Source organism: Solea senegalensis, linkage group LG16 (genome assembly GCF_019176455.1).
Source record: "Solea senegalensis isolate Sse05_10M linkage group LG16, IFAPA_SoseM_1, whole genome shotgun sequence".
In the NCBI taxonomy this organism is placed as follows: Eukaryota; Metazoa; Chordata; class Actinopteri; order Pleuronectiformes; family Soleidae; genus Solea; species Solea senegalensis.
Window position 1 is genome coordinate 20,860,566 of NC_058036.1, and position 13,822 is coordinate 20,874,387.

General features: G+C 40.8%; 1 protein-coding gene across 1 annotated transcript; it reads right to left on the minus strand.

Moving 5' to 3' along the window:
• Positions 1-6,318: 6,318 nt before the first annotated feature.
• On the minus strand, positions 6,319-13,752 carry kcnk3b (potassium channel, subfamily K, member 3b). Its single transcript, XM_044047205.1, has 3 exons — positions 13,722-13,752; positions 13,144-13,641; positions 6,319-7,574 (listed from the first exon to the last, which is right to left on the minus strand). Exons 2-3 carry the CDS (start codon positions 13,430-13,432, stop codon positions 6,694-6,696), a joined length of 1,170 nt encoding a protein of 389 aa, XP_043903140.1. The 5' UTR covers positions 13,433-13,641; positions 13,722-13,752; the 3' UTR covers positions 6,319-6,693.
• Positions 13,753-13,822: the final 70 nt, after the last annotated feature.

Genomic DNA, 13,822 nt, shown 5'->3' on the forward strand with positions numbered 1-13,822 from the left:
CAGATGACTGGGTCCATAGTACATCTTCCTTTCCTAAAGCTGCTCTGGTATTTAGTTATATAACCTTTACTTTCTATATAATAAGTTAGTCTTTCATTTATAATTTTTTCCATTATTTTGCAGATGTTGGATGTTAGGGGGCGACTGGCCTATAGTTTTCAGGGTTAGTTTTATTCTTTCCTGGTTTAGGTATCGGTATTATATAACAGCTTCCTTCCAGCTATGTGGCAATTTCCCACTTTCCCAGACTTTATTATATAGTTCTATTAATTTCCTTTTTGATGGCTCACTTAGATTATTAATCATTATATAACAAATTTGATCTTTACCTGGTGCTGACTGGGTCTTGGTTTTCCTTAGAGATCTATTTAATTCTGTCATTGTAAAAGCCTTGTTTAATAAATCATTTATGTTTTCTTCCTGTTGTAAAAATTCTTTATTTTCTGCTATTGTATTTTGTCTCCCTCTTTTCCCTTCTTCAGAAATATTGTCTGAGCTGTGTACTTTAACAAAGGTCTTTGCTAGCATTTCTGCTTTCTCTTCATTCATTCTGTTTTTCCCCCTTCAGTTAAAACTGGATATCCGTATTCTGCCTTAATCCCATTCATTCTTTTTATCATTTTCCAGATGTGATCGATCCTTGTTTCCCTTCCAATTGAGTTACAAAATAATCTCCAATGTTCTGTCTTTGCATTTTTTATGGTTCCTCTCACAGTTGCTTGCATCCCTTTATAATCAATAAGATTTTGAAAGTTATGTTTTTTTTTTCAACTTTTTGAAAGCCTTATTTCTCTCTTTAATAACTTTATCACATTCCTCTGACCACCAAGGTACACTTCTCATTTTCTTCTTTCCTTCCTTCTTCTTAATTGTATGATTTGCTGCCTCTACAATAGTTTTAACAATAGCCAAGTTTCCCTTCCATTTCCAGTTTTTTATTGATGTCTTCCCAGCACATGTTTTTTATCCGCAAAAACTTATCTGCTCCCTTCACGATTATTTTCATGTTCTCCGTTTTGTGCTTGGCTTGATCAGTGCAATTGATGACATAGGCAATGAATGATATCAGTTTATGTATATTAAGAGCTTCTTCTTTGTCTTTCTTCTCAGCTTGGCCCGTCCCTCATGCTTGGGATTGATTTATTCTGTCGTCTACATTCCTTATTTTATGTCCCTGTACTCTTTTAGCTGCTTCTGCATAGCTTATGTTGTTTGTTGCTTTTACATTTCCGATTTCCACAGCCCTCTTCCTGATTTCACCCCCCCCCCATATGTCACCTTGTGGTTTCCACCACAGTTACAACATTTGTCTTGTACATTTTCTCCGCATTCTTCGATTCTATGTTCACCTCCACATTTGGGACACCTCTGCTTTCCTTTACACACCGCTGCAATGTGACCATATCTCTGACATCTGTAGCATCGAAGTGGGGGAGGAATATAGAGTCTGACAGGAAAACTCATGCATCCGATTCGGACTTTATCAGGAATTGTGGACTCCTGAAACTCCAATAGCACAGACATGCTGTTAATCCACTCTCCATTGACGTTTCTAAGCAATCTTTTAATCCTGCCTAGCTCAACTCCATTAATGCTCCGTTTGAGTTTTTCCAAGTCTTCGTCGACAGGAATGCCCGTTATAACTCCCCGTGACACCCGGTTCTCTCCGAGTACCCTTCTTTCATATATCCTTTTTTTGCAAATATTTTCAGTATGTAATGCTTTATTTTTTTGCTCTTCTCACCCGTTCACTTGCACAATACATTTATATGCATCTTTCATTCACATTCACACTTGTCTCACCATGTAGGCTAGAGGAGCTGGGAATGAAACCCACAACCTCGCTCCACCATTGATCTACTCGTCCCTTTTTAAATACTTCAGAACTTTTGATATCAGAACATAAACTTTAAGACTTTTACTCCAGTAGCAAAAGTCACGTGAGTCTGCTGACGACTGCGAACACAAACAAAGAAAAGATTTCCCCGTCCGTGTCCGCGCGCTCGCTGACACCTCGTGTTTCAGAGAATAGACGGTGACGTCACGTCTCAGCTGACCTCAGTGGAACTATTTTTGTCTTTGACACAGTTACTCAGGAGAAAACAGCAGATGCTCCAGCCACAGGAGGGCGATACAGTGGACAGCAGCTCCTTCTGTTGATTCTCTCTGCACATGTCATGTCTGCTTTGATGTGATGATGATGGCCAGAGAATTCAAGTCATTTCTCTTCCCGACAAAGGATGACCTGACGTCAATACTCTGTTCTTACTGTACACAACAATTTAGGATCAATCAATGAGGCCACAATGTGTTCACACTTGGTTTTCTTCAGAGCTTGGTCGTAGTGTTGTTGTTTCTGTACTCGAGCACAAAATCCTCGTATTCGTACTTTACTTTATTATTATATACTTTTACTCCACTACATTTCCTCTTACTCTCTTTGTTACTCGTTACGACCAAATAAAATCGGAGTAGACGGCGAGTTGGTATGGTATGATACTTAATTAAATGTCATAAACGTTAAGACTTTAAAAAAAAAAGTGACTTCAACTTCTATTAAAGTCATTTTCTGGTCACATACTTGTACTTTAATTCAAGTATTACTTTAAAGTACTTCATATATACAAGACTGCTTGGATGGCTTTATTTTTAGGTTATTGTCCTCTTTCTATCGTTTTCTTCTAACCTCTTGCATTAATAATTTTTGCCATGGAATTGATATTTTCTTTTTTCCAGACCGCTCATTGCAAACTCTAGAGATGGTTGTGTGTGAAAATCCCAGTAAATCAGCAGTTTCTGAAAAGGACATTCTAAAAGGATTAATGTAGCCATGTCCAACAACAGTGATCAATCATCACCAACACCAACTCGACTCATGCCTTACATTCACCTCTCAGAAAATCAAACGGGACAAAGATCCACAGATCATCCCGCCAGTCACCTGGACCATGACCTATTATACACTAAGCTGCCGCCATGTGATTGGCCAATCAGATATGAACGAGCAGTTGAACAACTATGTGTATATTTATCACATGACTCAGTCATAAATACCAGAGGCGAAAGTGCAGACTGTTGATGATGACAAAGACTCAAAAAAGAATCAACCAAGGTATCAAGAAAACCCTGTGTGCCTAATAAAGTGACCACTGAGTGGATTTCAAAGGTTTAAACCTTCTCTTCTCCTGTTTTTCATCTGTGGTCTCAGATTTATCTTCTGTCAGAACGTCTTTGTGCAGATACAAATATAAAAAACTTATTGAAGTGATGATGGATTATCAGGTTCCATTTATAGTTTCTCTGTACTTTAAACCAATTTACAACAGCATTTCTGGATATTTGATGGAACCACAACATAAAGTGAATCAAAATCTCTGATATTTGAAAATAAAAAAACATGTTTGTGTTATTCTCTTCACTTGATTTACATCCTGCCACAAACCACGTACGTTTGCTTGTGACTGTGAAGGACCTGCTGTACGTTGTCCGGAACTGGACCTCAGTCAGGATCCTAAGGGGAAACCATCTGTGCCATAAAGAGTTTTCTATACATTCAGCAGGATTTTCTCACAAACAAAACGGAGGCAGCAGGATCATGTGAATTCATCACATACATTTCAAATATTTAAAAATTGAAAAATCTTAACCTCAAAATCAATTCATTCCGAAAAACACAAAATGAAAAGGGAGTTAAATTCAGGGTGGGACAAAAATCCTGCACGATGTTTCAATGCAAAGATGTTTAAAGTTTTTCTATGTTAATGTAATCGACTCATTTTATTATTTCATCTCAAACACTGACTCTCTCAAATTGAACATAGAAACATTTTGACTCTTAATTCAAGCTGAGATCCTAATCGGCTATTGTGTGATTTTAAACACTTCAAATTGTATTGTATTGCTTTTTGTCTTTGTCTATTGATCCTTCATTATATATTTAATCCTGCACTTTGGTCAAACCATTGATGACATCAATAATACTTAATTGTTGCCTTTGTATTTCAGGTTGTATTGCTTTCTGTTCAGCTGCATTTCTGTGTAATTCTGCCCACACTGTTGTTGGATTTCTTTCCAGAAATGTCTTTAAATCCATGTGAATCAAAGATCAAAGACATTTTCTTATGTGACACAAAAGATCCCATTTCCTGTTAGATGTATGAAATGTTTTGTGTGGTAGCCGCGACCATATATGAAGCAGAAACATCACGGACCAAAACTAAAACAACACCAAACACCAAAATGGGCTCATAAAACATTTTAATTTTTACTTTTCCATCAATCACACTGTTGCCATGTGTGTACTGTCTTTGCAGGTTACTGTGCTGCTGGTCTGGCAGCCCATTCTGCTTTGAGTGCGACTGGTGAAAGTGGTGTGGACTGGAGATGCCTGACCTGCTGTCCCCACATGCTAATGCATCACAGTTATAAAAAATGGAAGTAAGGGGAAATTAAACGTGTTGTCAGCCTCCTGTTCCTCTAACGTGAGACCTAACCCTAACCACAATTCAAATCTTAGTCCTAAACTTAACCTGGTCCTCAGAAATGAGGTTCTGCCTCAACTGATTCCATTCTCAGAGCGTCACGTACAGCTCCTTTACCTCCACTCAGTTATCATTCAGGGGAAACTTCAGGTAGAAATATCCAATATAAATTGAAAACATTGTCTTTTAGACATGGAAAAGGGTGTTTAAATAAATGTAAGCGTCGTGAGGACTGCTGCATCCCTCTGTGCTCAGCCTCACACTGACTGTAGAACATCTCTGCATCATTGGCTGACAGCAAAATAGTCGGGCTGGATTATTGGAAACCAGACTGTGCATATAGTCAATTGCTTTGTAAAATACAGCACCATTTTTAAAAATGTGACTATATTCAGACTGGCTCACGGAAAACCAGGACCTGACTGTGTATACAGTCTTTGAAGCAGGTTTGGATCTTCATGAGGACTACTGGTCCTGACACAGTCAGAGTTTATGCCACAAAAGGTCCAAAAAGAGAAGTATATGCTGGGGTCTGATAGTATTGCTTGACGAAGGACACCGCCAATAAACAATGGTGTGTTTCCACTGAGTTCCACTAGGAATATAATAGCAAAATGTTAAACTCTTTCATGTTTCGGTGCCAGGGTAACGTACGGGTGGAGCTAGACCCACGGCAGTCAGCTGATTGGGCGACAGAAAAACTTCTCTCATACAAAGTTTGACAAACAGCCCCAAACTGAGCTGCTCTGTTGTTGTTGTTGTTGTTGAGTCGATGACGTTGTTCATTGGTACAACATTGTGCTACGTATCTCGCTAACATGGCCATCGGGAACAGAGCACGCCCGCCTCCCAAGTGAAGCTACTGTTCTCCTGACTCAGCTTTACCGTTCCAAACCGTACTTAACAAACTGAACTGTACCATGATGGAAACATGGCTTAATGGTACAATAACTATGTTTTCCTCCCGATTAGAATTTACAATTCCATCGTTTACATGGACAATCAAATGATCTGATGCATCAAGCGCTCAGTCAGAATAGACTTTTTTGATACAAGGAGTGTAAAGAGTCTAAATTCTCACTTCCACGTGTCTGCTCGTCCCCTCACTGTCCACTGTCCGTCTCACTTTCATGCTCATTATTCTTTTTCACAGCAGCCACAAAACAGAAATATGTGGTGTTTACGTGGATATACCACCCTCTCGTCTCCCTCATTTTTATTTCCGATCAGGCTTTTACTCCGATGACTTGAGTCCATGTAAACGTAGTTATTGTTTCTGTTCACAAAGACTAAACAATTACATCAAGAAAAACCACCAATCACCAAAGGTTACGCAATGCAGCTTTAACAAATATCAAGTAAAAGCATGTCAGGCTGCTGCTTTGCTGCATTGTTTTCAGTTTGTGCATCTATGACTGTACATCACTGCTGCTGCTGCTGCTGCAGTTTGTCACTTTTCCACTTGTGATGTTACATAACAGAAAATCACAATAACAGGGGCAACCACACATGTGAGTCATGTGAAGTAATGTGTCAGCAGCACGGTTGGCTTGACTGAAAATAAATAAATAAATGTAAGGACACCATGAGGCAGTTCATGTGAGGCCAGAACTGGTGCAGAGACTATGACGTTTAAAAACAACATTTAGGCTGTAAAACCTAAAGTTAAGTTAGTTTTTATTAAGGTAAAATATTTCTCTGCATTTTGACCCATCCTAGAATTAGGAGCAGCGGGCTGCCACACTGAGCAGCGCCCGGGGAGCATTTGGGGGTTGGGTACCTTGCTCAGGGGTACCCCAGCCCTTTTTGACCGGGTGGGGATTTGAACCAGCGACCCTCTGGTTATAAGTTAAGTTCCCTTTCCACTTGGCCATGGGCTGCCCCCAATGAAATCATCATGAAACTGGAACTGCCTCTGTGCAGCATGTTTCCTCGTCCCCTGCAGCAGCTGCAAACATCACGCGCTCATGTTTAAACACACAAATGACGGTCAACAGCACATGCTCACGTGTTCATCAGCGATCCTCAACTCAAAAACACTGCTGTGTAAGATTTGGCTGTTTACAGAGCTGCATGTGCTCTCCCCCCTTTATCTATGGCTCCTACTGTTGCTGGGATTATAGCACCACAAAGATTTGCTTTGAAGACTACTGTGTATTCGTTGTCCACTTGGCAGTGAAGACGTATTTGTGAAATCTGCAGTTTTGAAAGGCTAGACGGAGCTGCGTCTCTTAAACACCCTGAATGGAGAGAGAATGTGTAGGCCCGTTGTTATGGAGTTTATGCTTGTGCACTGACGTGGACTGCAAACACAGCCTGATGATACAGGCTCCATGTAGTGAGGGCAGTTGCTGTTCTGCTGCAAGTGGGCATCGGAGAATGTCAGCTCCTGCGGGATTGTGACGGAGCCCTGGAGCTTCTCTTTGCTGCTGTACCACAGGCACGAGCATATAGTCTGGAAATGAAGCACCTCAGTGTAGACACCTTTTAAATCTTTAGCCTTTCTAGTGTTGTCTGCTACAGCTGTGGAGGAGGCGGAGACAGGTATGAGACGAGCCACCTCCCCTCGGGACTTTGTCACAGTCATCAAGGCCTTCTCTTTGGCGTCCCGCCGCTCATCCTCTGTGTTCATGGTGAGGAAGCGAAGCACCACGAGGTTCAGGAACGCTCCAATCACCGTCAGGCCCATCAGGATGTAAACAAAGCAGAAGGCCACGTAGCGCGGGTCATTCTGCAGCGCGTCGTCCCTCTGCAGAGCCACGTAGTCTCCGAAGCCAATGGTGGTGAGCGTGATGAAGCAGTAGTAGAATGCGTGCAGGAAGCTCCAGCCCTCGCACTGAGAGAACGCCATGGCCCCCACGCACAGGGTGCTCATGCAGGAGAAGAAGCCCACCGTCACCATGTTTGCCATGGAGACCTCCGTCTGACGCATTCCCACGCACTTCTTGGCTTGGTGCAGCAGGTACCTGACCAACGTGTTGATCCGCTCGCCCAGGCTCTGGAACATGACCAGGGTGAGGGGGATCCCCAGGAGGGCGTAGAACATGCAGAACACTTTCCCTGAATCGGTGCTGGGCGCTGCATGGCCGTAACCTGGAGGACAACACATGCGGTTATTGTGTGCTTTAGGGCAGTAATTCCCAAAGACACTTGAAGTCAAGATTTATGTTTTAAATAACATGCATAAATGATTCGTTTACCAATTCAAAATGAAAGGTGTTACAGAAGGGTGAAGCTCGGTTTCTTTTATAGAAACAAGGTCCTGAGATCAGCGACGTTCTTACCAACACTTGACTATGTGCCTCTAACAGTTGCCTACAGTCTTTGACTCCAGTCTATCATTGTGCGCTGAGGTTCATCACTGGCATCACCCACCACTGTGAACTGTATGCCAAAGCTTCCATGTCCTCTCTGTCTGTAAGACGCTACACACACTGGATGACTCTGGTCTATAAGGCTCTTCTTGGGCTTGGTTCCTACCTATTTAAGCACTTTTCTTGAGCGAACCAGAAGCCATTATGCCTTACACTCCAATGACATTTTGTACTCGTCTGCTCCACACGTTTGGACCAAAATGGGAAAAAAAGGTTTCATTTTCTCCGCCCCCTCTGCTTGGAATACCCTCCAAACTGAACTTAAAGTGCAAGCTTTTATTACCCCACATATTTAATAAAGAAATCCCAAAAAAAGAAAGTGTGGTACTGACAGGTGACATGACTGAACCTGAGTCCAACAATCACGAGTTCCACTGCGTGCATGCAGCGAGTGTTTGATTTAATGAATACATTCTGCTATTAGTTTAATTATGTTTTGCACACTTGAGTCATATTGTAAAGGTCTATAATTAAACCTTAATAAATAATAATAATAATAATAAATAGTCCCATTTGTGAATTTCTCTGTGAGATGAATAAAGTATCTATCTATCTATCTACATTTCTGGCACATTTACAGAGAAGTTTATAATGCCTCTGTTCTGAAAAATCATTAAATAAATAATAACAATGTATTGTTTCCACAGTGTAGATCGACTTGATTCCACACCAACTCCAAATAAACTCTTTTCATCGACGGGAACCCCAGTATTCAGCTTCATTATAGGGCATTAGTAACTAACTCCCACATTGTTGTCAGCTGGGATGTTGTAAGCACTGCAAATAAACCAGAGAGGCGTCACTTTCTCAGCCTGAATTAGCCTGAAGAGAACTTCATGTAACGAGACACTGAGCTATTGAAGGAAATTAGAGGATTAAGTGACGTTTGAGTTTATTATTTTCACACAAAACTACACAAAAATGAAACCCCTGGAACTTTAAAGGCTGGGGTGTTGATTGTTTTGGCTCTGGATTATCTAGTGACCGTCCTTAATCCAATAAATTAAGGATATAATAATAAATAAAAGAATCCAGTTTTTCTTCTCATCATAATATCTAATGTCTTTCCTTGAATTTCAATAGTAGATTTGCCAAAGGGGCCCTGAAACTGAAGTGAACTCTGATGCCACTTTATGTAATAATAATAATAATGATACTAATAATAATAATAATTATGTTATGCTGGTTTACGCACGTTTCATCAGCATACAGCTGTGTGTTTAGGCACTGCACTGACAAGGGTTAATTGACAGGTTGCAGCTGATCTGAGATTCTGCTTATATAATCAGATTTTATTCTCATAATATTAAGACTTATTTTCATAAAATTATGACTTTATAAAATTCTTTAGTTTTTAATACTAGAGACATTTGTCTGCTATGTTCTGACTGTGATTCACGGGTCAGCACCCTCAAACTACCTTGAAACGCCTCTGGTTGTAAATGTGTGCGTGTGGTTGTTGTTGGAGTGAGTTTTTCTTGCGGGGATGTGGATAATAATAATAATAATAATAATAACAATAATAATATTAATAATAATATTAATATCAATAACAATAACAACAATAATAATAATATTAACAGTGATAATAATAATAATCAGTTTCAATAGGGTTCTACGCATCTTGTGCTCGAATCCTAATAATAATAATAACAACCATGATAATAATAATAATAATAATAATAACAATAACAACAATAACAATAACAATAACAACTAGTACCGCAAGCGGTAATTGACGGGTTCGAGCTTGACGGCTCGCGAGTCCCTGTGCGTCCACGTCGCAGCGCGAGTCCTCTTCCTCATCTTCCGTTCATTCACCGCTTGTGGTACAGGTTATTTTCAGCTGCATCCCCGCGCAATGTCAGGCGTGTCCTTTTAAAATGGCCGTCTTCCTGTTGGGTGAAAGGCGTGTCCGTAAACGTGTTTAGGGAAGGTACCTTGACTTACATAACAAGTTTCGTGTGGATCGGAGAATGTCAGACTTTACTTCCTGTTTCGGGAGTTGTACTTCCTGTAAGGAGGTCATCCTTTACAGACATGTTCAGGGCGGGTCTGAGGTCTAACAGTGTGATTTCATCTATAAGTTGTTATTTTTGTGAAAAACAACTGATGGTATCAGAATTGAAGCTGAATTTTAGAAATAACTAGTTATTTTTGTGATAGAACATCTGATGGTATAAGAATTTAGGGTGCATTTTCTCTTTTTTCCCTCTGTTACTTTTTCTCTCTTCCCATTTTCCCTGTTTTTTTTTTCCTTGGCCCCTCTTGCAGTACCTTTTGCCCCATCTTTCCCTTTCAGAGCAGCATGAGAAACTGTAAATGTTAGATTTGATAGATTTGTAGGCAAATGCCTCCATCATGTGGCGAACAAAGGTTACTGCAATGACAAACCACTCAGTAGAGTGGATCCTGTGCAGTGTTCTTATGTCAACACCATTGAACGATTTGTTATCATATTCAGCAAGCATCATCTACCATGTGTTTTTCATGTTTTCATTCATTTTGAGTATGATACAATGAAATTTGTTAAAGTTATAAGGGAAATTGTGAACTTGTATTTTCTGTTACCACCAGAAGGCGCTGTTTTCAAAATGTACAGTTTTTGGATAAGCATCTTCAGCAAGATCCCATCATCGGTCGTCACGAGTTTGGTTAAGATCTGACCTTCCATCGCAAAGTTATAAGAGTTTGTTGTTGTAGCGAAATACCAGACGTCATATTGTCTGCCGTCAACAGGGGGCACTGTTTTTGAAAATGAATATTTTCATATAGGCATCTTCAGGGATTGACTATCATCAATCCTAGCAAGTTTGGTTCAGATTGGAATAGCATTCGCAAAGTGGTAGCAGTTTGTTTTTTGTCGCAAATATCTGACTTTGTAGTGTTGTCATGGCAACACTGTTGAACAATTTGTTATCATATTAGGCACACATCATCTACCATGTGTTTGGAATGTTTTCCCAAATTTTGAGTTTGATACAAGGACATTTGTTAAAGTTATAAGGGAAATTGTGAACTTGTACTTTCTGTTACCACCAGGTGGCGCTGTTTCCAAAATTTACAATTTTTGCATAGGCATCTTCAGCAAAAGCCCATCATCGATCATCACAAGTTTGGTTAAGATCTGACCTTCAATCGCAAAGTTATAAGAGTTTGTTGTGTGTTGCGAAATACCAGACTTCCTAGTGTTTGCCACCACCAGGAGGCGATGTTTTCAAAATTTACAGTTTTTGCATAGACATCTTTAGCAAGGGCCCATCATCGATTGTCACTTGTTTGGTTACTATCTGACCTTCCATGGCAAAGTTATAAGAGATTGTTGTGTGTTGCGAGGAATCGTGATTTTCGCCAACTTTCCTGACCTTCTTCTTGTTCGCCGTGATACTTAATGAAAAGATTTTGATACCTTTGGATCCTCAACTTGTTCACAGTGACCTCACAAAGTTTCAAGGTGATCCCATGAAAGCTCTATGACAAGTGCGTTCACATACCATTGGTGCGAAATGGCCAAAATCTGCAAAAATGTACTTTCAATCCAAGATGGCGGCTTTCCCGTTCGTTTTAGAGCATAGGCTGCTTTGAATTTTTTGACCGTCCTGACCTAAGGAACGCGTGAGTACCAAGTTTAGTGCATGTACATTAAACGTGCTCCTCAGGAGGACAAGTTTTACGGGTTGTAAGAGTTTCGCCTTTTGTTGTGAAAAATATGAATGAACGCCAACTTTGGCGCCCCCTATCTCAAAAACCATGTGACATTTTAAAAAACTTTTAATAACTTTAGATCCTCAACTTATTCACAGTGACCTCAACCAGTTTGAAGGTGATCGAATTAAAGCTCTATGACAAGTGCGTTCACATACCATTGGTGCGAAATGGCCAAAATCTGCGAAAAATGTACTTTCAATCCAAAATGGCGGCTTTCCTGTTCGTTTTAGAGGTTCGGCTACGCTGACTTTTTTGACCGTCTGGACCTAACGAACGCGTGAGTACCAAGTTTCGTGCATGTACATTCAACGTGCTCCTCAGGAGGACAAGTTTTACGGGTTGTAAGAGTTTTGCCTTTTGTTGTGAAAAATATGAATGAACACCAACTTTGGCGCCCCCTATCTCGTACACCGAGCGACATTTTAAAAAGCTTTCAGTAACTTATGCTCGGCAACTTGTTCACAGTGACCTCACTAATTTTCAAGGTGATCGCACAAAAACTCTAGGACAAGTTCATTCAAATATCAGGTGTCATAGTGGCTGCTGTCACAAGGGGGCGCTGTTTTTGAAAGTGAATATTTTCAAATAGGTGTCTTCAGGGCCAGACTATCATCAATCCTAGCAAGTTTGGTTCAGATTGGACTCAGTTTCGCAAAGTTGTAGCAGTTTGTTTTTTTGTCACAAATATCTGACTTTGCAGTGTTGCTATGGCAACACCGTTGCGCCATTTGTTATCATAATAAGCACGCATCATCTTTCATGTGTTTTAAATGTTGTCACAAATTTTGAGTTTGATACGATTAAATATGTAAAAGTTATTACCGAAATTGTGTATTTGTTGTATTTTCTGTTACCACAAGGAGGCGCTGTGCTAAAAATGTACAGTTTTTCCACAGACTTCTTCAGCAATGGTCCATCATCAACCCTAGGTAATTTGGTTGGGAAGTGACCTTCTATCGCAAAGTTATAAGAGTTTTGTTGCCTGTGGCGAAAAATAAAAATTTTCACCAACTTTGCCGGCCCCTTTCTCGTACACCATGATACTTATTAAAAAGTTTTTAGCAACTTTAGATCCTCAACTTGTCCAAAGTGACCTCACCAAGTTTGAACGTGATCCCATGTAAGCTCTAGGACAAGTTCGTTCAAATACCGATGGTGCGATATGGCCAAAATCGGCAAAAAATGAATTTTCAATCCAAGATGGCGGCTTTCCTGTTCGTTTTAGAGCATAGGCTACGCTGACTTTTTTGACCATCCCGACCTAAAGAACGCGTGTACCAAGTTTCGTGCATGTACATTAAACGTGCTCCTCAGGCCCACAAGTTTTAGGGGGTGGAGCAGTTATTTGCCCCGCCCACTTTCATTTTTTAACGCACATTCCCCGAAACATTAATAAACGTAAATTTACACCAGGTCTGATGCACTTGCAAAGAATGGTGAGTTTTGGGGCATGTTCAGGGCCTCAAAAACGCGATTTATTTGGAAGGCGGAAGAATAAGAAGAATAACTCTTACGATTACAATAGGGTTCTTGCAACCTTGTTGCTCGAACCCTAATAATTCTGTAATGAAACTGCTCACCGATTGTCGTGATCACAGTGATGGCGAAGTAAAAGGAGCCAGCGAATTTCCACTGCACTCCTGCCTTGTGGGGTTTGAGCTGCAGGACGACGAGCTCCAGCTCCTCGAAATTCGCTTTGGTTAAGTTGTATTTGCGCATTAGCTCGTACTTTCTGGCGTCGAGCCTCCTCTTGTGACTTTTCTCCTGTTTGGACTCCAGGGTCTCGAAGACGGCGGCTCCGACCACCAGGTAGGTGAGGATGCTGATGATGAGGGCGAGAGTCCTGGCGTTTTGTCTTTTCATGATCATGAAGACAATCAATGGAAAACAGAAAGAAAAAGTCCTGGAGTGCAGGTGTGCAGGTGCGCAGGTGTGCGTCACTCTCCTCCTCCTCACGGACTCCAGATCCGACAGAGCGGGACTTTGGAGCTGGAGCTGTTCTCTCTCAGCACCACCCACACATCACAGTTGGGTTGCTACTGTATTTGGATTATTTGTCACCAGCTTATATTTAGATCCTGCAGAGAACACACACGCATGGGGTTACAATGGGCAATCCCACAGTCCTGGAGTATAATGGCTCAAATCCACAGCTCACCTTTTTGCGCACACACGCACTCATCATCATCATCATCATCATCATCTTCCTCCCTCTTTTGGTCTCGTGAGTCCTGAGGAAGCGCACACCCGGATGGTTCA